The sequence below is a fragment of the Peromyscus maniculatus genome, chromosome 22 (assembly GCF_049852395.1).
Source record: "Peromyscus maniculatus bairdii isolate BWxNUB_F1_BW_parent chromosome 22, HU_Pman_BW_mat_3.1, whole genome shotgun sequence".
Taxonomy (NCBI): Eukaryota; Metazoa; Chordata; class Mammalia; order Rodentia; family Cricetidae; genus Peromyscus; species Peromyscus maniculatus.
In genome coordinates this window covers 39936301-39959187 of record NC_134873.1, presented here as the reverse complement: position 1 = coordinate 39959187, position 22887 = coordinate 39936301, and the positions used below count along the sequence as shown (strand labels likewise).

At 45.0% G+C, this 22887-nt stretch overlaps 1 protein-coding gene across 1 annotated transcript in view; it reads right to left on the bottom strand.

Annotated features, from left to right (window-relative positions):
- Positions 1 to 12224, bottom strand: part of Wdr43 (WD repeat domain 43) — a 42996-nt gene extending 30772 nt beyond the window's left edge. Inside the window, exons 1-3 of the mRNA XM_006990703.4 lie at positions 11943 to 12224; positions 6211 to 6348; positions 3347 to 3468 (exon numbers count right to left, since the gene is read on the bottom strand). Of these exons, the coding sequence (XP_006990765.1) occupies positions 3347 to 3468; positions 6211 to 6348; positions 11943 to 12167 (485 nt within the window). The 5' untranslated portion in view covers positions 12168 to 12224. The remainder of the gene's footprint in view (positions 1 to 3346; positions 3469 to 6210; positions 6349 to 11942) is intronic.
- Positions 12225 to 22887: the final 10663 nt, after the last annotated feature.

The window sequence follows — 22887 nt, the reverse complement described above, 5'->3', positions numbered from 1 at the left end:
TTAAAAATCATTATAATACAAATTAATTAATTAAAATGAACAACACTGAATAGGCTGAAGCAAGAGGACCCTTGGGGTGCACTGGTCAGCCAGGCTAGCCAAGCTGACAAGTTCCAGGTTCAACGAGAGACCCTGTCTCAAGGAAACACAACAAAACAAAAAAGATAAAGAGTACCCGATGAAGACATTCTGAAATTGACCTCTGGCTTCATCGACATAGACACACACTGCCTTGAGAAACCTGAGGTGCTTCCTGAATCCATCCCCACATGTAGAGGGTAATACCAATGCTCCCCAACCCAGCTGCCAACCACACTCAAAGAAATTGTAACTCTAATTCAGAGAACTCTGCAGTATTACAGATTGCCAAGGCTCAACCTATCAGTCATACTACAGTAGATCTATTTGCACAAGTAAGTTTAAAAAGCACTGGAATACGAATTTAATCCCAGGACTAAGAAAGCAGAGGCAGGGGGATCTCTGTGAGTTCAAGCCAGCCTAATTTAGAGAGTTCCAGGACAGCCAGGGCAGTTACACAAAGAAACCCTGTCTCAAAAAACCTAAAAGAAAAAGAAGCCCCCCCCCCCCCCACACACACACAGAGTGGCTGAAGAGGTGATCAAGAGCACTGGCTGTTCTGTAGGAGGACCCAAGTTCACTTCCTAGCACCCACATGACAGCTCACAATCAGGGTCTGATGCCCCCTTCTAGCCTCCAAAGGCACTTCGTCCATGTGGTACACAGAGACATACACACAGGTAAAACACCCATACACATAAAATGAACAAAGAATTTTTTTTAAAAAAAGCAAAGCACTAGAGTAGAGCCTTCTCCTTGAGGACTATGACAGGCTGCAGAATAACAATCCGTATAAACTGACACCTTGGAGGCCTTCAGATTTCTATAGAATACCGACAGCTGAAGGACCAAGCACAAACACACCCTAGGATTTCCTCTGCTTTTAAACAATTTCATTTCAAACACCAACAAGAAGCCAAGAATCTTCAGCAATTTGAAGAATGTCTTCAATATGTAAACAGGGACTACATCCAACAATTCAAAACATGCTACCCTCAAAGAGACAATCTAAGGACAAAAGAAAATGTTGAAATCCCACAATATCATATAATGAAATGTAACACAATAAAAATATAAAGAACAAAAACATAAAATAGAAAATCAGAGGAAAAGACCAGAATGTTCCCACCAAGCACCAATGTATTTCCTTAAATACACAGGGACTTGGGCATGCGGTGCACACCTGTAGTTACAGCAACCAGGAGGTAAAGGCAATCAGTTCAGGTTTCTGAACACTTGAAGCCAGCATGGGCTGCAGAAGACCATGTCCCCAGGTGTTCATATTCTCCGTCTCTGAGACACACACACACACACACACACACACACACACACACACACACACACACACACACACACACAAAGCTATCAGGGCCCACAAGATATCTCAGTGGGGAGAAGTGCAAGCCGCCACATCCAACAGCCTAAATTCAATCCCAGGACCCAGGAGAGCATCAATTCCCAAAGGTTGTCGTCTAGTCTCCACACATATGCCATAATGCACACAGACAATACACAATGAATAAATAAGCAGATAAATAAATCAATGTAACTGCAAAAGGAATTTTGAAAAGAAAAGGCAATAATCTTGGGAGTTGAAAAGACAGCTAGCTCTGAGTTAAGAATGTGTACTATCCTTGCAGAAGACCTGAGTTCAGGTCTTGGCATCCAGCTTTTGAGCTTGCAAAAGCTCAAAACTACAGCTCCAGAGGATCGCACACCCTCTTCTGGCCTGGGGGGGGGGGAATACATGTACTCATGTACACATATTAATACACATACACATAATTAAAGATATAATCTATCTTTTAAAAAGAAAAGAATCCTGAGAGAAAATTCTTTCTAACCTAAAGCTCTTTTCCCACAAATTATCAACTGCTGAGGATAGAATTAAAAACAATGATTAACAAGCAAAATCTCAGCACACACATACACTTTTTTCCTCAGGAAGCTACAAATTCACATGTCCACCAATAAGGAGAGGGAACTGGGATTGGGGAGCAGGCTTCACCATCTAACAAGAGAAAACTTTCTGCAGGCTGATGAACAGAACCCAGGCTGGTAGCTGCTCTGCAAACTATAGAAGGTGGAAGTCCTCTGAGACATAAATAAAATCGATTAAAGGATGCATCTAAATGTCACTGAGCCAAGCTGCACTACTCTAAGAAAATAGGTACACACGAGACCAAAACTTTCAGCAAAAAAATATAAACCTGAAGTTCTGCAAGCCTCAACTGTAACAGTAAGCAGTCATGTTGTTTAAAAAAAAAAACCTGAAGCAAGCTGAGAAACTAATGGAAGAAGGGTGAGAGGAAGGAGAGTAACCCTAAAATTCCAGAGCTCAAAGTTAGTACACAGTGGTAAAAGAACGGTGGAAGGAGCTGGAAACTCAATTCTCTTATGAGACAGCACAGTTTAGTAGGAAAGAGGACAGGCTTTCATCTAACCTATTTCTTATGTACAGCAGGGACACATCCAGGCTCATGAAGTTATGACTAAATACAATGTATGTCTACCATGCTAAACAGTTTCTGTATGAATGACCATGAACTCTCATCCAGAGTACATGTACACTGCAAGCCCCACCCCAGACCACTGTCAAGACTCTCCACGGGTGTCTCTGGCCAGTTACCAGCATGATAAGTGTGAATGCCAGTAAGTTCAATGCAAACACCTGCACCTCCAATCCTTCCTCAGATTTTTAAACCCTCCTTGCGACCATGTACTCTGGGTCTTTCAAGTTCTATGAAAGCTCCCAAATTGGTTTGTCTCTTCAGACCATAATTTTTCTAACTAAAGGATATTTTTATCCTGTGTCATCTATTCTACTGTAGTACACCCACCTCTAAATTAATTACTCACTCCCAAGTTAATCTTTCACTTCCCTATGCCCTGGCCTTTGCTCTGGCCATATCTCTACCTTTCTTTGCCCATTCCTAAAAGGGCTTTTCCATCTTTCCTTATCCAAACAAACCTATCCATCTATCCTAGAAAGTCCAACCTTAACCATGATAGTTCCACCATCCCTTCCCAATTCCACCTGCTGTTCTGACAAGGAACCTAATACCACCTACGACGTTTCTTGCACGTCTTTATTCTAAATCCCTCCACCCCCTTCTTAAGCTCCTCTATTTACTTTTATGTAGTCAAACTGCCCGATTTGACCAAAAGGTCCTCGAGAACCATCTACATAATTAGAGTGTTTATATTCCCTACTGGGTCCCAAAAGACGCTGGTTCAAGCTCCACTTCCAGGAACCAGTGGTACTCACCACTTAACTTTGCATGTCTGTATACTCCACTCCACAATATACTTATCATCTGAACAACTATATATGCAGTCATTGTCTTGATGCCACTGTATGCAATTGACTCTGTTTTCATGCCCACCACTCTACAGATTAAAAAAAAAACAAAGAACAAAGTCTTACATAATAGTATGGGTCCTGGAATTACCGAGCATTTACCTCAAAACCTTAGTCCTTACGATAACTAAAGCCTTAACTTACATCTTACCTATTTTAGTATTCCAAAATCAAAAATGAGGTAAACCAGCTAGATCTTAAACTGTTAATTTCCCCCTCTTTTCTATAGGAAAAATGTACTTCTACATCCTCAAAGGGCACGAGACCAAATGTCATTGCTTTGGACAGAAATACCAGCATAAGGTATGAGCAATACTGGAAAGAATGAGTGAACTCAAACCATGGAGTCCAAAACTCAACTTCTTTTTAAGACCAGGGACTTATTATACAGACGAGGATAGCCTTGAACTTGCAGTGATCCTCCTGCCTCTGCCTCCTAAACACCTGAATCATAGACATGTACCAATGTCTAGCTGAAAGCAACTTTTAAGGTATTTAGTTGAAAATACCACAAAAAAAATCTGCCAACCAGGGTGCTGCTGGCCTCTAACCATAGCACTGGAAGGTGAGGGAGTTTGAGACCAGCCTGAGCTACACAGCAATGTGCTACCTTGGTGGAGCTTTTCTTCAGGTAAATCCTGTGGTGGGACACGGGTGACACCATACTGTGTGGACAGTGCTTTATCTTTGCTGTCTTCCAACAGGTGGAGCACACAAAGACTGCGCTCCACTTGGAGAGGAATAAGCACATTCTTGGTATCTGTCAAAACGTTGTATCTTTAGCATCTTTACTGTAGGCAATTTTGGGTGTGTATGTTCATGCTGGGGATGTTGTAGGTATGTATGTGCATGTGCACCCAAGAGTGCTGCTATACAAAGAGGTCAACTTCAGGTATCATCCCTAGAAACTGCTACTTTTTAAAATTTATTTTGAGACCAGGTCTTTCCCAAGACTTGAACTTGCCAAGTAGGCTAAGCAGGCCGGCCATCCAGTCCCTGAGCACTATCTGCCTCTCACTTCCCAGTGCTGGGACTACAAGCATGCTCTACCATGCCCAGCCTTTTTAAATGTAATGTGGTTTCTGGAGACTGAATTCAGGTCCGCATGCTGCATGGCAAGCATCTTACCAGCTAAGCTATCTCCCAGCCCAATGTAGACAATTTCTAAAGGCAGGTGTAAAGCAAATCAATTAATTAGGCTGCATTTTTTGTTTGTTGGTTTGTGTTTTAAGACAGGGTTCCTTCTCTGTGTAACAACAGCCCTGACTGTCCTGAAACTTTCTTTTTAGATCAGGTTGGCCTCAAACTCACAGAGATCCGCCTGCCTCTGCCTTCCAAGTGCTGGGATTAAAGGCGTGTGCCACCACCCAGCTTGGTTGTATTTTCTTTTTTTTTTAATTTATGTGTATGCATGCCTACCTATTTGCCTACATGTGCACATAGAGGCCCATGGAGGCTAGAAGAAAACCAGACATTTCTCATCCACCAAACACTGGGGATGTTCTTGTTGCTATTTGAATGGGCTCCTCAGGGTGGCTATAATGCTACTGAAACTTAGGTATTATCCTTCCACTAGTGATGATGACAAATGAGGAAGACTCCAGAAACCATTCTTAACTCTAAAACTCGGACTCCTTACCTACATTTATAAATTCAAGGGACTACAGGAGGAGGAGGGTGTCATTCTTTTGTAATAGAAAAACTAGAAACCTCCAAATGGTCAACAACAGTTATGTACTAAAGGAATTATGCAACTTAATGCAAACTTAAGACCATCATAAGAAAGATTACAGTTAGTTTTAGAAAAGATGAAACTAATTATAACTTAATGAAAACAAAAAAAAATCAGGACACAAAACATACTAAATGACCAGATAGAAGCCGTCTGTTTTTTAGTCTATGAATTAAGCATAGAAATATACAAACTATTAAATGGAGATCTCTCTTGGTAACAGATTTATATGTAAACTTTTCCCATTTTCAATTTCCCAAATTTTCTATGGTACACACTATTTAAAGTGGAAAACCTACTGTCTTGTTCTTTTACAAGGGTAAGCATTCCTCTATATAGAAATCCACCCAGTGAACTGAAAAGCATCCTGTAAAAAACAGCCTGAAATCAGCTACACCAGGGAAGTGACTGTCTTCCAGCGCATAACTCACAATAGTTTGAGACACTGGGCTGGGATTCTGCAACACAATTCTGCTCTGCCAGCTGGATCCACTGCCACCGTGTTTTGTGAGGAGACATGACCGGAGGTCAAGAGGGGGGCTTATTTCTCCTGTCCTCATCTGCATCACCCCACCAGTTGGCTTCTTCACCCTTGGTGGTGCCAACTGAAGCCAACAGGCAGTCTGAAGAACTAGCATCACTTCCCCCTGAGACACCAATGAGCAGGAGCACTCTCCTCTGGAATACGCACCCCAAGCCCACAGTAGTGGGAGCAGAGTCAACTCCTAAGGTCTCAGCTTCAGCAGCAACCCCAAGTGCCTCTGTTCCCTCTGGGGTGGAAGCGTCTTCCTGAAGCTGCTCCCTAAACTGATATGCAAGTCCCTCTGATCCCTTTTACCTCTGGTCAATAGTTCTCTCTACCCTAACTCATACAAGTGAGCATTACCCACCACAGCTCTTAACAAATATTCTGTAGTTGTTTTAATGCAATGAGATGGGAAACTGCTTCTACATAGAAAAAGTTCAAGATCTTGAAATATTTTTAATCACCTCTAATTAGTCTGTCACATTTTTATATAAAACATGTAAATGTACTTACTATTAATTTACTGTGCAATTCTCCTTTTACTGTACTATACAATAAAATGCTACCAACTGCTGTGCCAAGAGCCAACAAGTCAACCTGGTCACTGCTTCCTATAACTTCTGATTTCCTTTTTTTCCTTTGATGACTTTCCTGGAAAAAAAATAAAAATAAGATTTTAACTTAGTATTTCAAATACACATACACACACCAAAACATCCTAATACAGAAACACCAGTGCCCACTGCCCTCAAAGACACTTTGTAGAAGTTTCCTGGCCCCTCCCACCCTCTAGCAAGGGGTCAGGCAGCAAACTACCACTTCCTGTGCCCTCAGCGCTCTAACAGACCCGACCGCCTCAACACGCCTACTGCTCAGACACCAACAAGTCTTCCAAGCAGCTCCCAAGAAAGCCTCCCCTCCCCAAGCAGAGATCCACAAGGATTTATGAACCCCTAAATCCAGGCCCAAACTCTTCCACTGAAACAGACAGCTCTTCCATTTTTCTCCCAATCATTCCTCAAGCTCTAGCTTCATTGTCAAGTAAAAACAGACATTTTTATATTGATATACACTGACTTCGATCTGAGTCAACCAAGAGCTCTGACTAGTAGTGGGACCCAGTGGCTGACTAAGGGTTGGCCTGATGCTTTCAATGCTGCTTTGCTGACTCTGAAGACACATGCATCCATCCAGTGGGGAAGGCATTAACACAGACCATTTCAGATCAGGAATGCTCAAACAGTACACTGAAGGCAAACATTCCAACATCTCAGACTTCTCAGTTCTGCAACACCTTACAAACTCTACTGCCTTCGCAGAGTCTCCCCTCTGTGTGGACACACCTCTAGTCTCTACCACAGAGTGGAAGCCAGCCTGAGCTATCTGAGACTCTGTCTAAAATAAAGAAAGTAGCTAGGCAGGCACTGGTGGGGCACACCTTTAATCCCAATGCTAGGGATACAGAGTTCCAGGACAGCCAGAGCTACACAGGGATGGATGGATATATATTTATTTTATACAAATCAAATTTTATACACACACACACACACACACACTGAAGTTTCTTAAAGTATAAAACAAAAATCAGTCCAAATATGCTTTTTACTACAGATTTGTTTAAAAGAAAAAAATTAAACATTATCAAATCCCTATTTGTCCCACCTTCAGAATCTATTTCTGGTAGAAGAAGCAAAGGCTGGTATAAGGAATCACTTCAGATTTTTGTGCACCTTCAAGGATCACTCACTGGTCTAAAGCTAAACAATACTTAACAAAATACAATAGCTTAAAAACATCAGTGTTTCTATATGTGTATAAATGCCCACAGAGGTAGGGTACTAGATTCCTTGGAGCTCTAGTTGGAGGCATTTGTAAGCCACCCAAACTCAGGTCCTCAGACTGGGACGTATGTGTTCATTCACCACCTCAAAATGTAGGGTGCTAAGTATAACCCCACACCAAACAGTCCTGAATCCAAGAGGACAAGGCTAGCTCCAGAATCTAGCTCCACACTTACACCATACTCTCTAAACTTTACACGTGCACTTTTCCTCCAAAAACCTCTTGCTTCTCTTAAGAAGTCTTACTGTGTCATAGACCAGTAAACTCTGAGCTGTCCATTTCTTTTAGTCATAGCTCCTTCCTCTAAAGAGCTAAGCATAATATCACATGAATACTGACTACACATATAAGCTTAAGGAATGAGAAAAGTTCAAGCACGTGTAATCATAAAATCTGCATGAAGGCACTAGGAGTGAAAAGGAATAAAAAGAATGTGATTTCGTAAAGAGATTTCCAACATGAGCTAAGTAATAAACACCAGAAGCCTGTCTGATGGAAGCTTACAATGCATCTGATCAAGGGCATCAGAATGCTGAGGTAGTCACACATGTGCTACTTCTGAAAGCAGCCAAGTTACAGATGAGGTGAGGACAAGGGTTTAAAAAAGTATAACCAGACAACCAGAGGGCTGACTGGTTCTGGTCATCAATTAAGCAATGGCTTTTCAGACTGAGACTGCAGAATCAGAGTTTGCATACACACAGAGACTTACCCTTACCACTTCCTTACCTTTCCATTCTATCTCACTTAAGCTGTTACAACCCACTAAATCTATTTCACAATTCACCAATAGATCAAACCTGTCTTAAAAACTGACCTCTAAACACTGAAAATTATGTTCGATTTTTAGTAAGTAGTTTAAATCCATTTCTTGGCCTGTTTTAATGGCACTTACTCTGGCATATGTATTTCATAAGTAAGAATTTTAGAAAGTATACATTTCACAAAGTCACAAATACATCAAAACAAATGTTCTTCTGTTTCTGCCACTAGATCTAATCTGCACCTTTACCTTCTTTTGAATATTTGAGACCTCTTGACAGGAACACAGTTGAATCGTGCTGTATCTCCAAGAGATGGCAATGAAGACAGCTCAATTCTTCCTAGACATATCATCATCAACGTTTCAGTCCCATTCCCTCCTAATGCCTGAAACGCCATGTCCTCTAGTCAGGTTCTGAGCTGTATGTGCTCATGTCTCCACAAAGCAGCATTTACTGTGGTAGCCAACATCAGACATGGTCTGCCTGACTTCTGGGGTTGTACAGCCAGAGGATGAAGAAAGAAACATCTGAGAGAAGGTTGGGGAGGAATCAAGACCAAAGCCTAGGTGGCTTAATTGTGTGGCTCTACCCTACCACTAGTATGACAGCTTCAGATCATAAAGATAAACCAGAGAAATGCTACAACTATCAGGCCATAAACTGAAAGGCCTTAGATCATTCTGGAAACAGGGAATAGCAATCTAGCATCTTCAAACATTTATGACCCGTTATTATAATCCACTGTCCAAGAAATGTAGCATGAATTTATCCTTCTCTACTGACAGGCGTATCAGCATACATTGTCCTTGTGGCAAACTGCCGATTACTAAACCAAGTGCAGGACACTCTTACGAATTTTTTACACTGGAGACTACAGCACTACCCGAGTCCAGACAGAACATACAATGACCGCTTACTATGGACCGGGTCTTACTACAACAATCATATATACTGCCTCATTTAATGCTAAGGGCTCGGGAAGAAGGGTAGTGTTATCTCTACTTCCACACTGGAGAATAAGTCCCATGCCAAACCTTACCAACATGCTGGGAACATGGGCTTCATAATAACATATTTTTTCACATCTCATGCTTTAAAGGCTCAAGAATGTAAAATAAAATGGGTTTGGTATGATGAAATCATCTTAGTACTTAAAATCACAGGGCACACAATCCAGGGAGGCCAAAGCAAGAGGCTGAGCAGCTGCCACAAACTGTGATCCATACCCTACCATAACCCCCCACCCACTCCATCACAAAGTCAGACCTGTTTGAAATACGTACAGACCCAATGCAAGAAAACTGATGCTTTAGTAAGAGCATCAGTAGGTAACACACCCAGGATGGGAACTGATCATCTCTGCAGTCATCCTGGCTCTCAATTCCAGGACTACAGTGCAAGGGTAATAGTGTAAAGGGCACTGGACTGGGAGTCCAGAGTACCAGAATCCTAGTGCCACTACTTATTAGTGACCAAGGCTTTGGTTAATGCCTTTTAGCTCCCTAAGCCCTGACTCAAGCAAGTGCTATCAGCTTTTCTGCTCCATTTTTTATTTTTTTGGTCCCTGAGATTAAACCCAGGGCTTTTCATGTGCTTGGCAAGTATTCTATCTTTGACCTCCATCCCAAGCCTAAATCAGTTTTTTTTTTAAATGCAGTAATTTCTGGACATTTCATAGTCACATAGTGAGAATGACAACATACAGATAAAAGGAAAGTGAAACTTATAAACATTTAGGGGCAGGGCTTGCTGGGGACTGAACACAGGACTCTGGGTATGCTAATCACATGTTCCTCTGCACTACACATCCAGCACACCTCTTTGGCTTCATACCCAGGACTCAACTAAGATGTTCTGTCATATAAAGTTGCTTTGAGGAGCTTTGTTGAAAAGCTAAAGTTGGGATCCTTTCAAAAACACTTTTATCCCTAGTGTATCACAGTGGATAAATATATTTAAAAAAACAAATCCAAACCATAGTTTTTGAAACTTGGGTTTTGTTCTGGGGCATACAAGATTGGAAGTCAACAGGAAAGCAACATGAACCAAGTTTCAGCCAATTTAGTATTAACTATCTGTTGCAGGCAACCAAGAACTGGGTTTAAGACATGAGTTCCAGGTCTAGTTCCTTTGGGGCTTTATTGATGTTGCTCACTTTTACGTACCTTGCAGGACTAACTATACCCATAATTAGCATTGCCCTTAAAACACTGTATATAAGTGATTCTGCATTATTAAATATACTACCTTTCACAACTACTCTATGAAGTAGGTGTGACTGATGTAGGGAACAAAAAGCACAATTATTGCAGAGGATGGACTCCAACTTTACAGCCTGTGCACATGTGTTTACCTGACCACTGCTCTGTCTGGATTTCTCTCGGTGTTAGGACTCTCACTACTTTACAGCACTGTTAAAATTACAAACTTAAGAAGGAAAAAAGTACCACAATTCTGATGACAGTTACACAGCCTTTTCACAAGTCTGATTAATGTTTGATTTACAGGGCCCGATAAGTGCTCTCTGTCACCAAGAGAAATTGGAAATGCAGCTTCTTAAAACCTGACCAATAGCTAAACATACTCACCCAAAGTATGGCAAGTTAGATACAAGCCCAGCAACTTTCAAGCCAAAGATTAAGTTTTCTCTGGTGATCGGAAGTAAGCTATCCCAAGCACTAACTGTAACTTTTTCACCAGTGACAGCAAAGCGTCCCATACTTCAGGATCCTTTCCAGTTCCGGACCACACGGCAGTGATTCCTTTGGCCTGCCTACTACCTAACTGCAGTAACCACGTGCGTGGTAATCTGAGATGTAATTGAGTGACTAAACAGTGAACAGCGTTTACCTGACAGCGAAAAGGATTCCCTAACTCGGCAGTTTCCCAACTACGGGAAAAAAAAAAAAAATCACTGGGGCGTGGATCATCCGCATTAAACCAAGCGGTTCTACTACTTCATTGCCCCACTGTGCCTCTGCATCCGATGCAGACCTCGGGATGAGAGGGGAAGCTGAGAGAGGTGGGACTGAGCCTAAGCGAAACATCTGAGAACGAAAGGAAGCTAGGAGAGTAAAGAGTTTGCGGGAGTGAGACTCCCACAACCTGGAGGACAGAGGAGAACACGTGTTGAACACGCATCCGAGCAAAGGGGCTCCCGGAAGGAAAACAAGACCTGCGCGTTCCTACTGCCCAAAGCAAAACCAGCACCCCGGGTCTGGGATGCGGAGGGGCGGGGAGTGCCCCCCAAGGTGCTCTGATGCCCACACGCAGAGGAGCCGGGCCTGCAAGTGTGAAGATGCCCCCCGTGGGGAGGACGGGGGGGAGGAGGGAGGCAAGGGCTTCGGTGAACATGGCGGCCCAGCCAAAGCCGGGCGCGGACCTCGTGGGGACCGCGGGGCTCGGGCCGCAACCCTCTCATTGATCTCCCGCCCCCCCGCCCGCCCTCGCCCTCGGGACAGGCCGCGCGCTCTCCTCGGCCGCGGCGTGGGAGCCCAGGGGGCGCCGCCGTCCCGCTCCGCGCCTCCGGGCGGGCGTCCCGGGGCCCCGCGCGCGCGGGGGCCCGGGACGGCCGGAGCCCGGCCGGGAGGGCGCCCGCCCCGCCGCCCCGTCCCGCTCGCCCCGTCCCGCTCGCACTACCTTGGCCTGCAGCCGCGCCGGCGCCCAGGCCAGGCAGGTGCAGGTACCGCTGAGGTGCGCGGAAGGCACGTATTCCTGGTGCAGCCGGTTGCTGGCCGTCTCCCACACCCGCAGGTGACCGTCGCCGGAGGCGAGGGCGAAGTAGGCCTGGCCGTCCGGCGAGAAGGCGCAGGGGACCCCCGCCGGGGCCACGGGGTCGCAGCTACCGCCGCCACCGGCCGCCATGTCTGCTTCTGGCTCCGCGGCAGCCACGTGTTCGCCCAGGCGCAGGCGCACCCGGCGCGGGGCGGGGCCTGGAGGGAGGAAGTAGGGCGGAGGGGACGCTGGGAAGCCCGGGGAGTGGCGGAGCGTGACGCAGAAGAGCTTGGAGCCCGGGGCGGGCGGGGCGGGGTCCGCCCCACCCTGTGGACGGTGGCCCGGTGGGGACCGTCGCCACGGGCTCTAGGGAAGGACGCGCGAGTGGGGAAGTGAGCACATCCTGCAGAGAGGGCAAGGCCCTTCTTTTAAAAAAAAAATATGGCCTGTAAAAAATAACTACAGGAAATGTTTCAAAGAGCTATTTGCTTCTGTCTCCAGGATTGTAACAAGGTTCTCCATCCTCCTCTAGTCTCTTCAAGGATGTGCATACCGTAGTTCTCCGATCATAGTACTAACAGAGTAGTAGCTGGGGCTGGGAGAAGGAGAAAGATGCCTATTTGGGCCATGTTAACATACTGAGGCCACTGGAAACAAAGGGAGGTCGCGTTGGATGTGAATAAAGAAGCGGTGCCGGGCAGACTCGGGAGGCAGAGGCAGGTGGATCTCTGTGAGTTCGATGCCAGCCTGGGCTACAAAGCGAATTCCAGGAAAGGCACAAAGCTACACAGAGAAACCCTGCCTCGGAAAACAAAACAAAAAAGGAAGCGGTGCGTGGTGGCGCACGCCTTTAATCCCAGAGCTTGGGCTGCAGAGGCAGTCAGATCTCTTGAGTTTGAGACCACCCTGGTCTGCAAAGCAAGCTCCGGGACAGCCAGGGCGACACAGAGAAAGGCTGTTTTGAAACCACCCCCGCAAAAGGAATGTTACTAAAGAGAATTTAGGGCCAAGCTCAGAGGTCAATAAGAGAATATGGATCCTACAAAGGAGATTGAGAGGAGGTAGCCGTGAAACGGGATAAAAGCCAAAAGAGTAAGAGCCCCTGAAAAGCACGGCAATTTCGGAAGCAAGGCATGATAAAGCTGTGTCAGAGACTTTAAGATAATGTCTGAGAACCAGTGATATAAAAGAGTTGGTAGGAATCTGCATGAAGAAAGGCCCAAGACAGTTATTGGCAAGCACTATTGTAGATGTTTACGTGGTAAGGTAGAAACTATCAGTATTATCCATTTCTCAGATAGGAAAACTGGGATACTGGTGTAAGCATTGCAGCTTGGATGGAAAGGGATCCTGGCAGGCGGGAGCTAAGAACTACCACAAAGTCACCGTAGTGGGGGGGGGGGAGGGGGTCGAAGCTTACAGCCCTGCTGGAGACCCCAATGTAATAACTCTGCTCTGGCAGGAAAGGGTTTCCCCAGCGAAGTTTTTCAGTTCTGCTCAGGTCCCCGGGAGTATAACATCTCTGCTTTAGAGGAAGGTCTCCCCAATGAAAGTGTTACAGTTCTGCTCTGTTCTGCTCCAACAAAAGATGTTACTTCTCTGCTCCACTCCATTCCAGTGAAAGAAGGTGTCACCCAAACCTCATTCAAGAGATTTATTGGGAGAGAAGAATCCAGGAGGCTGGCTGCCTCTGCCAGGGTGGGAAAAGGCAGCGGCAAAGGGAACAGGCACAGGGCTTATGTAGGACTTCTTCGGGCTGGAGTTTTTCCAGGATGGAGGTTTTTAGGGTGGGAATTGGTCAGATTTCAATCCCTGAGCTTGGAGAAGTTCAGAGATGGGGTGGATTTCGTGCTCAGAGATTGGCTGGTTTTTTTGTTGTTGTTGTTGTTTTTTGTACTGAGTTGGTCAGGGGCCGAGTGTGTTTCTTTGGCTCTAGTTTCAGGGCCAGGGTAGGGTTCTTTGGCTGGCCCTTGTCCCCTGCAGTATGTAACTAGGAAATAGAGGACAGCTGTATCTCTTGTCACATGACCTCATGAGAGTGTGTAGGAGAGACCCATTTCCCTTCCTGGCTTCTAAACCCTGCAGGAACCTCTCAGACCACTGCTCTTCATTCTTTACTTAAATCTCTCTTTGCAATCCCTAACTCCCTCTCTCTTTCTCATCATACGTCTTTGGCAGAACTGCAAGCTGGCCAAGTCTAACTCTCCACCCACAAAGACCTGAAAGGAGCTAGAGAGAAGCCAAGCTATACTGTGACTTCTACTCTAAGTTCACAGTGACTAACTTCTCTTAAGAAGTTAGTATTTCCAAGTTATGAAATGGTTGTTCCCTAGCACAACTGTTCCCAGGATTCCAAGATACTCATACCTTCTGTTGTCTTGAACCTCCTTCTCCACCCTTCTTCTCTCCATCCTTCCTCTCTGCAGGTGACCTTGCTTCCTATTTCCTAAGGAAACAGCAGCAGTCACCAAGGAATTACCACAAACTCCCAGAAACACCAGCTCTCCACTCTCCTGGGACTAAGGACGAACTGTCCCAGTTCCAAAGGCCAGCCTCCACTTCAGTTCTAGGTTATCTCTCCTCTTGTCTGCTCAACCCAAGGATGTCACTGTTGAGAAAGTCTTTCCTTTCCTTGCTGGCAGCGATTTTTATCTCTTAACTTGCTCATTGTCAACATAAACATTCTATTATTTCTCCCTTTTTGAAAAGTATTCCCAGCTAGATGTGGTGGCGCATGCCTTTAATCCCAGCAGTTGGGAGGCAGAGGCAGGTGGATCTGTGAGTTTGAGGCTAGCCTGGGCTACAGAGTGAGATCCAGGACAGGCACAAAGCTACACAGAGAAATCTTGTCTTGAAAAGAAAATAGATGATAGATAGATAGATAGATAGATAGATAGATAGATAGATAGATAGATGATAGATAGATAGATAGATAGATAGATAGATGATAGTTTCTAATTTTTTTCTTTAAAAACAAAAGTATTTTTTAAAAACTAGCCTTCGTTACTTTGTTCCTTCTAACAGAGCTTTCACACACTTCCTCTGAAACTACAGTGAAGGATACCAGACCCTCCATACAATGTCAATGCCCATCGTCATTACCATTCTCCATAACCTCACACGCCCCCTGCCCTCCCTCTAATCCTGTGTCTTCTGTCTTAAATCTTCCTCATCCCTCCACGCTCTGACATCAGGGTTATTGGGGGGCTCTTCTTTCTCCATTAATCTCAGCCACCATCCATGTGCTGATGGTCACAAATGTGTGCCTCCAACTTCCGGTCTTTCCCCTGAACTTAAAACTTGCATATTCAATTCAACATCTTCACATGGATATAGTGCTGAGTTGAATAGTGTCCCCAAAAAGGCTGTGTCTGAGTTCTAATTCTGTTAACTGTAGATGTGGCATTATTTGGAAATAAGGCCTTGCCTATGGTTAAAGATCTCAGTATGATAATATCCTGAAGTAGTCCCTAAATCCAGTGACTGGAACACTTCTAAGAAAAACAGGTGAACTTCTACCTGGAAGGCAGAGATACACATAATGGGGATGGTCACATGAAGAGAGGCAAAGCCAGGTGTGGAGGCACATGCCTTTAGTTCTAGCAGAGATGGGTGGATCTCTATGAGTTTGAGGCCTGCCTGGACTCTGATTTAAAAAAAAAAAAAAAGGCCCGGCAGTGGTGGCACACGCCTGTAATCTCAGCACTAGGGAGGCAGGGTTAGATGGATCTTTGTGAGTTCAAGGCCAGCCTGGACTCCAGGACAGCCAGGGCTGTTACACAGAGAATCCCTGTCTCAAAAAAAGAAAGAATTCTGAAAGAAATGGCAAATTCTCCCCCAAGGGCTGGGGATGTAGCTCAGTATACAGCAAGTTCAGCATTACCAAGACCCTGATTCAATCCTTAGCACTACAAGTAATATTGTATAATAAAATTCTGCCCTAGTTCCTTTGGAGGGAGCATGGTCATATTAAAGCCTTGGACTCCTGGTGTCCAGGCTCTGAGGGGATACATTTCTGTTGTTAGACTGTCGTGTTTATGGGAGTCTATGGCAACGGCTCTCGGAAACACAGATCTCTGATGGGTTCCTCAAAGTCAATGCACTTAAATCTGTCCCAACCTTTGGAAATATTTACAGTGTGGAAAATGTATGTCTTTTTTTTTTTTTTCCGAGACAGGGTTTCTCTGTGTAGCTTTGCGCCTTTCCTGGAGCTCACTTAGCAGCCCAGGCTGGCCTCGAACTCACAGAGATCCGCCTGCCTCTGCCTCCCGAGTGCTGGGATTAAAGGCGTGCGCCACCACCGCCCGGCTGAAAATGTATGTCTTTTTTTTTTTTTTTTTTTTTTTTTTTTTTTTTTTTTTTTTTGGTTTTTCGAGACAGGGTTTCTCTGTGTAGCTTTGCGCCTTTCCTGGGACTCACTTGGTAGTCCAGGCTGGCCTCGAACTCACAGAGATCCACCTGGCTCTGCCTCCCGAGTGCTGGGATTAAAGGCGTGCGCCACCACCGCCCGGCGAAAATGTATGTCTTAACAAACGGTAGATTACAACCACCTCTAAGAAGTAAGAAAAGGGGGCTGGAGAGATGGCTTCAGTGGGTAAGAACATTAATTGTTCTGGCAGGGGACCTGGGTTCAGTTCCCAGTACCCACATGATGTCTCACCACAGCCTGCAACTCCAGTTCCAGATGATCTGATGCCCTCTCTGTACTCCAAGGGCACCTGCATGAATGTGGTGCATTTAGATCCATGCAGGCAAAACTCTCATACATGTAAAATAAAAATAAAGAGGTCAACCAGATCCACACCTTTAAAACAATGAATAAGGAAAGGTACCGCATCGTTGATTCCTTCCTTCCTCCCTTCCTTTCTTTTTAAAGAATTCTTTGTTATTGTTATTATCTATTTCATGTGTATGGGTGTTTTGCCTGCATGAATATGTGCACCACTTGTGTGTCTGGTACCCATAGAAACCAGAATAGAATATTGGGTCCCTGGAACTGGGGTTACAGACAGTTGTGAAACACCATGAGGGTGCTGGGAACTGAACTCAGATCCTCTAGAAGATCAACAAATACTCTTACCCACTGACCTAGCTCTCCAGACCCCTTAATTTTAGTTTTTATGTATTATTTTATTTTCAATGTGTCTGAGTGCTTTCCTTGCATATATGGGTGTACACCATGTGTGCATGATGCCAATGGAGGCCTGGAGAGGGTGTCAGACCCCCTGGAACTGGAGTTACAGATGGTTGTCAGCCACCATGTGGAGGATGGGAACTGAACTTGGATTCTCTGGAAGGGCAGTCCAGGCTCTGAACTACTGAGTCATCTCTCCAGACCCCTTTCTTTCCTTCATTTCTTTTTTTTTCCTTCCTTTTTCTCCTTAGGCTTGAATGTGGGGCTTTGATGGGCAAGCACAGGACTATAACTCAGACCTCAAAAAAAATTTTTTTTTAACTTACATGCATGTGTTGCTCTTTGTTTTTGTTTTTCAAACAGAGGCTCTATGGGTAAAGGCACTGGCCAACTCAAGCCTGAGGACAGGAGTTCCAACCCCAGGACTCACATGGTAGAAAATAGAATCAATTCCTGCAAGTTGTCCACTGATATCCACATACAAGTCTCTCCCTCTCCCTTACCATACCTCTCCCTGTCTCTTACCCCACCCACGTCTCTGTATATAATTTTTTTTTGTATATAATTTTTTAAAAAATTAAGAAAAGATTTTTCCAGAAGCAAAGGACATGAAGTTCTAAACTGGAAGGACTTGGGAAACCAAACTGGTCTCATCTTAAAATGGTCCAAGGTCTTGAATCAACATTTTCCCAAAGAACATGGTCACCAAGCACATGAGAAGATCATTAATTATCAGAGAAATGCAAAGGAAAACCCCAGTGTCATCTCACATCTGCTTGGGTGCTTATTGTTGGAAAAATAGGAAACACATATTGGCAAGGATGTGCAAAACAAGGAAGCCTTGTACACTGCTGGTGGGAATGTGAATTTGTACGCCTCTGTGGAAAACAGTGTGGAAAGAAGAAAAACACAGTATAGAGGTTCCTCAAAAAAAAAAAAAAAGTTAAAAATAGAACGATCATATGCTCTACCAATCCCATCTGGGCAGATATGAGAAAGAACTGAATTCGGGCTATCAAAGAGATTGCCGGCAGTCCTGTGTTCACCACAAATTATCCACAATAGGCAGAATACCAAAATAATCTAAATACCCACTGTCAAATGAGTGATGGCAGGAAATGTGTATATCCATTGAGAGTGGTAGTTAGTTAACCTTTAACAAGAAGTGTGCTGGGCAGTGGTGGCACACGCCTTTAATCCCAGCATGCTGGAGGCAGAGGCAGGTGGATTTGTGGTGGTATTGTGTTCCCCAAAATATTGTGCACCCTAATAAATTTATCTGGGGTCAGAGAACAGACAGCCACCAGATACAGAGGCTGGAAAATGGTGGCACTCGCGCCTTTAATCCTAGCATTCCAGAGACAGAAATCCCTCTGGATCTCTGTGAGTTCAAGGCCACATTGGAAACAGCCAGGCATGGTGACACTCGCCTTTAATCCCAAGAAGTGAGCCTTTAATCCCAGGGAGTGATGACAAAAACAGAAAGATATATAAGGCGTGAGGATCAGAAACTAGAAGTTTTTATCTGGTTAAGCATTCAGGTTTTCGAGCAGCACAGTTCAGCTGAGATTCATTCTGGATGAGGACTCAGAGGCTTCCAGACTGAGAAAACAAGACCAGCTGAGAAAGTTGGCCAGGTGAGGTGAGCTGTGGCTTTGTTCTGCTTCTCTGACCTTCCAGCATTCACTCCAATAACTGGCCACAGGTTTTATTTTATTAATAAGACTCTTTAAGATCCCTGCTACATGGATCTCTGAGTTCGAGGCCAGCCTGGTCTACAGAGCGAGTTCTCCTACAGCTGGGGCTACACAGAGAAACTCTGTCTCGAAACAACAACAAACAAACAAAGCAAAAAGAAGTGTATGCTGTCTGCCCCAGCATGGATGAACCTGGAGGGCACTGCACCAAGTGTGGCTGTCCATCACAGGACAAGCACTGCCTGGTTTCACTTGTACGACATCTAACATAGTCTGCTGTGTAGAAGCTGAGTCAAACGGTGGGTAGGTGAGAAGAAGGACACGGAATAAAAGAAAACAGGGACTGGAGAGACGACTCAACAACTCCAACCACCAGAAGAGTAATGGCTGCTCTTCCAGAGGCCCCAGGTGCAATTTCTAACACCCACACGGTGGCTCACCACTCTCCGTAACTCCATCTCCACGGGATCAGATGCCCTCTTCCGGCTTCCATGGGCACCAGGCATGCAAGTGGTGCATAGACACACATGCAGGCAAAACACCTATGCACATAGAACATGTAAATTGTTTTCAAAAAGCTCCTCAAAGGTGAATAGAGTGGGCAAAATCACACTTAAAATTACATCGCTGTGAACAATTCATGAGAAGATTCAGAGAGACAGAAAAATTATCAAGAATCTGATGAAATCTATCAGAAAGTGAAAGCTAGAAGATAATTAAAGTATCAAAACCCTAAGGAAAAACAGAATTCGAACCCAGAAAACCATGGCCGGGCGGTGGTGGCGGCGGCGGCGGCGGCGGCGGCGGCGGCGGCGGCGGCGGCGGCGGCGGCGGCGGCGGCGGCGGCGGCGGCGGCGGCGGCGGCGGCGGCGGCGGCGGCGGCGGCGGCGGCGGCGGCACACGCCTTTAATCCCAGCACTCGGGAGGCAGAGCCAGGCAGATCTCTGTGAGTTCGAGGCCAGCCTGGTCTACATAGTGAGTTCCAGGAAAGGTGCAAAGAAAGCTACACAGAGAAACCCTGTCTCGAAAAACCAAAAAAAAAAAAAAAAAAAGTCGGAGCCAGAAGGTGGTGGCATATGTCTTTAATCCCAGCACTTGGGAGGCAGAGCTCTCTGAGCTTGAGGTCAGCCTGGTCTATACAGAGGAAATTCCAGGACAGCCAGGGCATTTTTTTTTTTTTTTTTGGTTTTTTGAGACAGGGTTTCCCTGTGTAGCTTTGGTGCCTGTCCTGGATCTTGCTCTGTAGACCAGGCTGGCCTCGAACTCACAGAGGTCTGCCTGGCTCTGCCTCCCGAGTGCTGGGATTAAAGGCGTGCACCACCACCATCCGGCGAAACCCTGTCTTGAAAAACAAAACAAAAAAGAGTGAGAGTCGAATAAAGATGTTGTCCGGCGTATGAGGTACAAAGACTTTACCTCCTAAGCTCTCTTTAGAAGTGAGTGAAGGATGATGTTCTCTACCAAAAGCAGTGAGTAGATGAGGAAAAAAGAAGCTGGGATATAGGAATCCCAGAAGAACTGAGAAAGAGGCCAAGGCAATCTCCCGTCAAGGGTGACTCTGGAGGACACGGGGCCAACTGATGAAGAAGAAGATGATTCCAAAGTCTCAAGAAATGTAAGCAGATGAAAATGACAAGATAACTAATATGAATGCAGACATTGGGCGGTGTTTTATACAGCTGGAAGTGGGTAAGTTGAGTCAATGACCAATTATTTTCTAAAAATTACCCATTTGTTTTATAACAACTAAAACAAAACTTGTGCGGAAAAGGAACCATCAGCTATAGCAATCTGTGATTAGATTGTTGAGTCTTATGACATCACCAGTAATTAAACCAGCGGTTCTCAAGATTCCCAATGCTTCAACCCCGTAACACAGTTCCCCATATTGTGGTGACCCCCAACCATAAAATTATTTTCGTTACTACTTCATAACTGTGACTTTGCTACTATCTATGAATCGTAATGTAAATATCTGTGTTTTCCAGTGGTCTTAGGTGATCTCTGTGAAAGAATCTTTCAACCCCAAGGGGGTCGTGACCCACAGGTTGAGAACTCCTGATTTGAAGTATTCTGTGGCTGATGCATTGGAACTGAACCTAGAGCCTCACACATGCTTAGACAAACATGGTAGACACTAGCTACATCCTCAACCTTCTTTGAAGGCTACCACACTTCTTTTTATTTATTTTTCTTTCTTTCCTTTTTTTTTGGGGGGGGGAATAAGTCTCACTAAGTTTTGCCTGCTTGGTCTTGAATTCATTTTGTAGCTCAAGAGGCAGACCTGGACTTACCGATCTTCCTTCCTCAGCCTCCTGAATAACTGGGATTATAGACCTGTATTACCTGCATGGTTTCATTTCAAATACTAAAAGAGGTATTATTTCAGAGCTGAGGAGAATGCTTGCCTCGAAGTCATGAGGAACGTCATTCAGTCCCTAGAAATGTCCATGTAAAAATGGGCATGGTGGCAGGCTTATAACTCCAGTACTGGGAGGGCAGAGATCTGAGTGTTCCTGGGACTCGCTAGACTATCCTAATTAGTGAGCTCCAGGCCAATGAGAGACACTACATCAGATGAGATGGATGATTTTTGTTTTGGATTTTTGTGGCAGAGGGCAGGGACGAGGGTTCGAGACAGGGTTTCTCTGTGTAGTTTTTTGGTGCCTGTCCTGGATCTTGCTCTATAGACCAGGCTGGCCTTGAACACACAGAGATCCGCCTGGCTCTGCCTCCCGAGTGCTAGAATTAAAGCCGCAAGATACCACGCCCAGCCATGTGGATGGTATTCTTGAGTGACAGCTCCCAAGGTTGTTCTCTGGCTTCCACACATGGACACACATGTGCATGCACATCCTTGAACACACACACTTACAAAATAAAACATCTTTTAAAACAGCCTTTTGAAGTGTGTGTGTGTGTGTGTGTGTGTGTGTGTGTGTGTGTGTGTGTGTGAACATGAGTGCCAGTGCCCTTGAAGGGCACTGGATCCATTGCAGTTGGAGTTTCAGGAGGTTGTAAACTGCCTGATGTGGGTGCTGGGAACTGAACTCAGAGCAGTATGAACTCTTTTGTTGTTGTTGTTGTTGTTGTTGTTGTTGTTGTTGTTGTTGTTGTTGTGAGATGGGGTCTTCTATGTAGTCATAGCTGCCCTGGAGCTCACTATGTGGACCAGGATGGCCTCGAACTCTCAGAGATCCTCCTGCCTCTGCCTCCCAAATGCTGGGATTAAAGGCCTGTGCCACCATGCTCTGCCAATTCTTTTCAGAGCTGGGGTCTGAACTCAAGGCTTCATGCTTTCTAGGCAAGTGCTCTGCCACTGAGTTAAACCCTAACCCCCAGTAGGCACTCTTAACCAATGAGCCACCTCTCTAGTCCCCTCAAAAAGCTATGTTACGTGGCTCAGTGAAACGCACAATCCAGCTGCAAATAGTACTTATATGGCCATAATTATCTGAGCGTTGAATACCAGTGTAGGCAAAACTGTGATAAGAAAGTGCTGGGAAACACAGGTAGGAAAATGCATGCAGAGCTGAGGGTTAAGAGCAGAAAATGGGGTAAAACAGCTAGCTCTCAACTGCATCATGGGAAGTCAACAATAAATAAGATCCCTATTATTGAAAAATCCATAACTACTAATAAAATAATATTATTGAACAATAAAGTAACTTTGGAAAATTCAGATGTAAACAACAGCAGTTTATTATTCAAGAAAACCTCCCAGAATTCCATTTTAAAAGTATGTTTTGGAAAAAATTAAAAATAGGGGTTTCAATAAGGACTTGCGCAGTCCTAAGTCTGGCTGTGCAGATCCTGCGCTCTGAGAACTTGGCTGAAGAACCGTGTCATACAGAGTGATGTTTCCAGCACATGGCATGCTCTCCACAAAGGACATCAAATCAGGGGCTGGAGAGATGGCTCAGCAGTTAAGAGGACTGGCTGCTCTTCCAGAGGACCTGGGTTCAATTCCCAGCACCCACATGGCAGCTCACAACTAACTGTAACTCCAGTTCCAGGGGATCTGACATCCTCACATAGA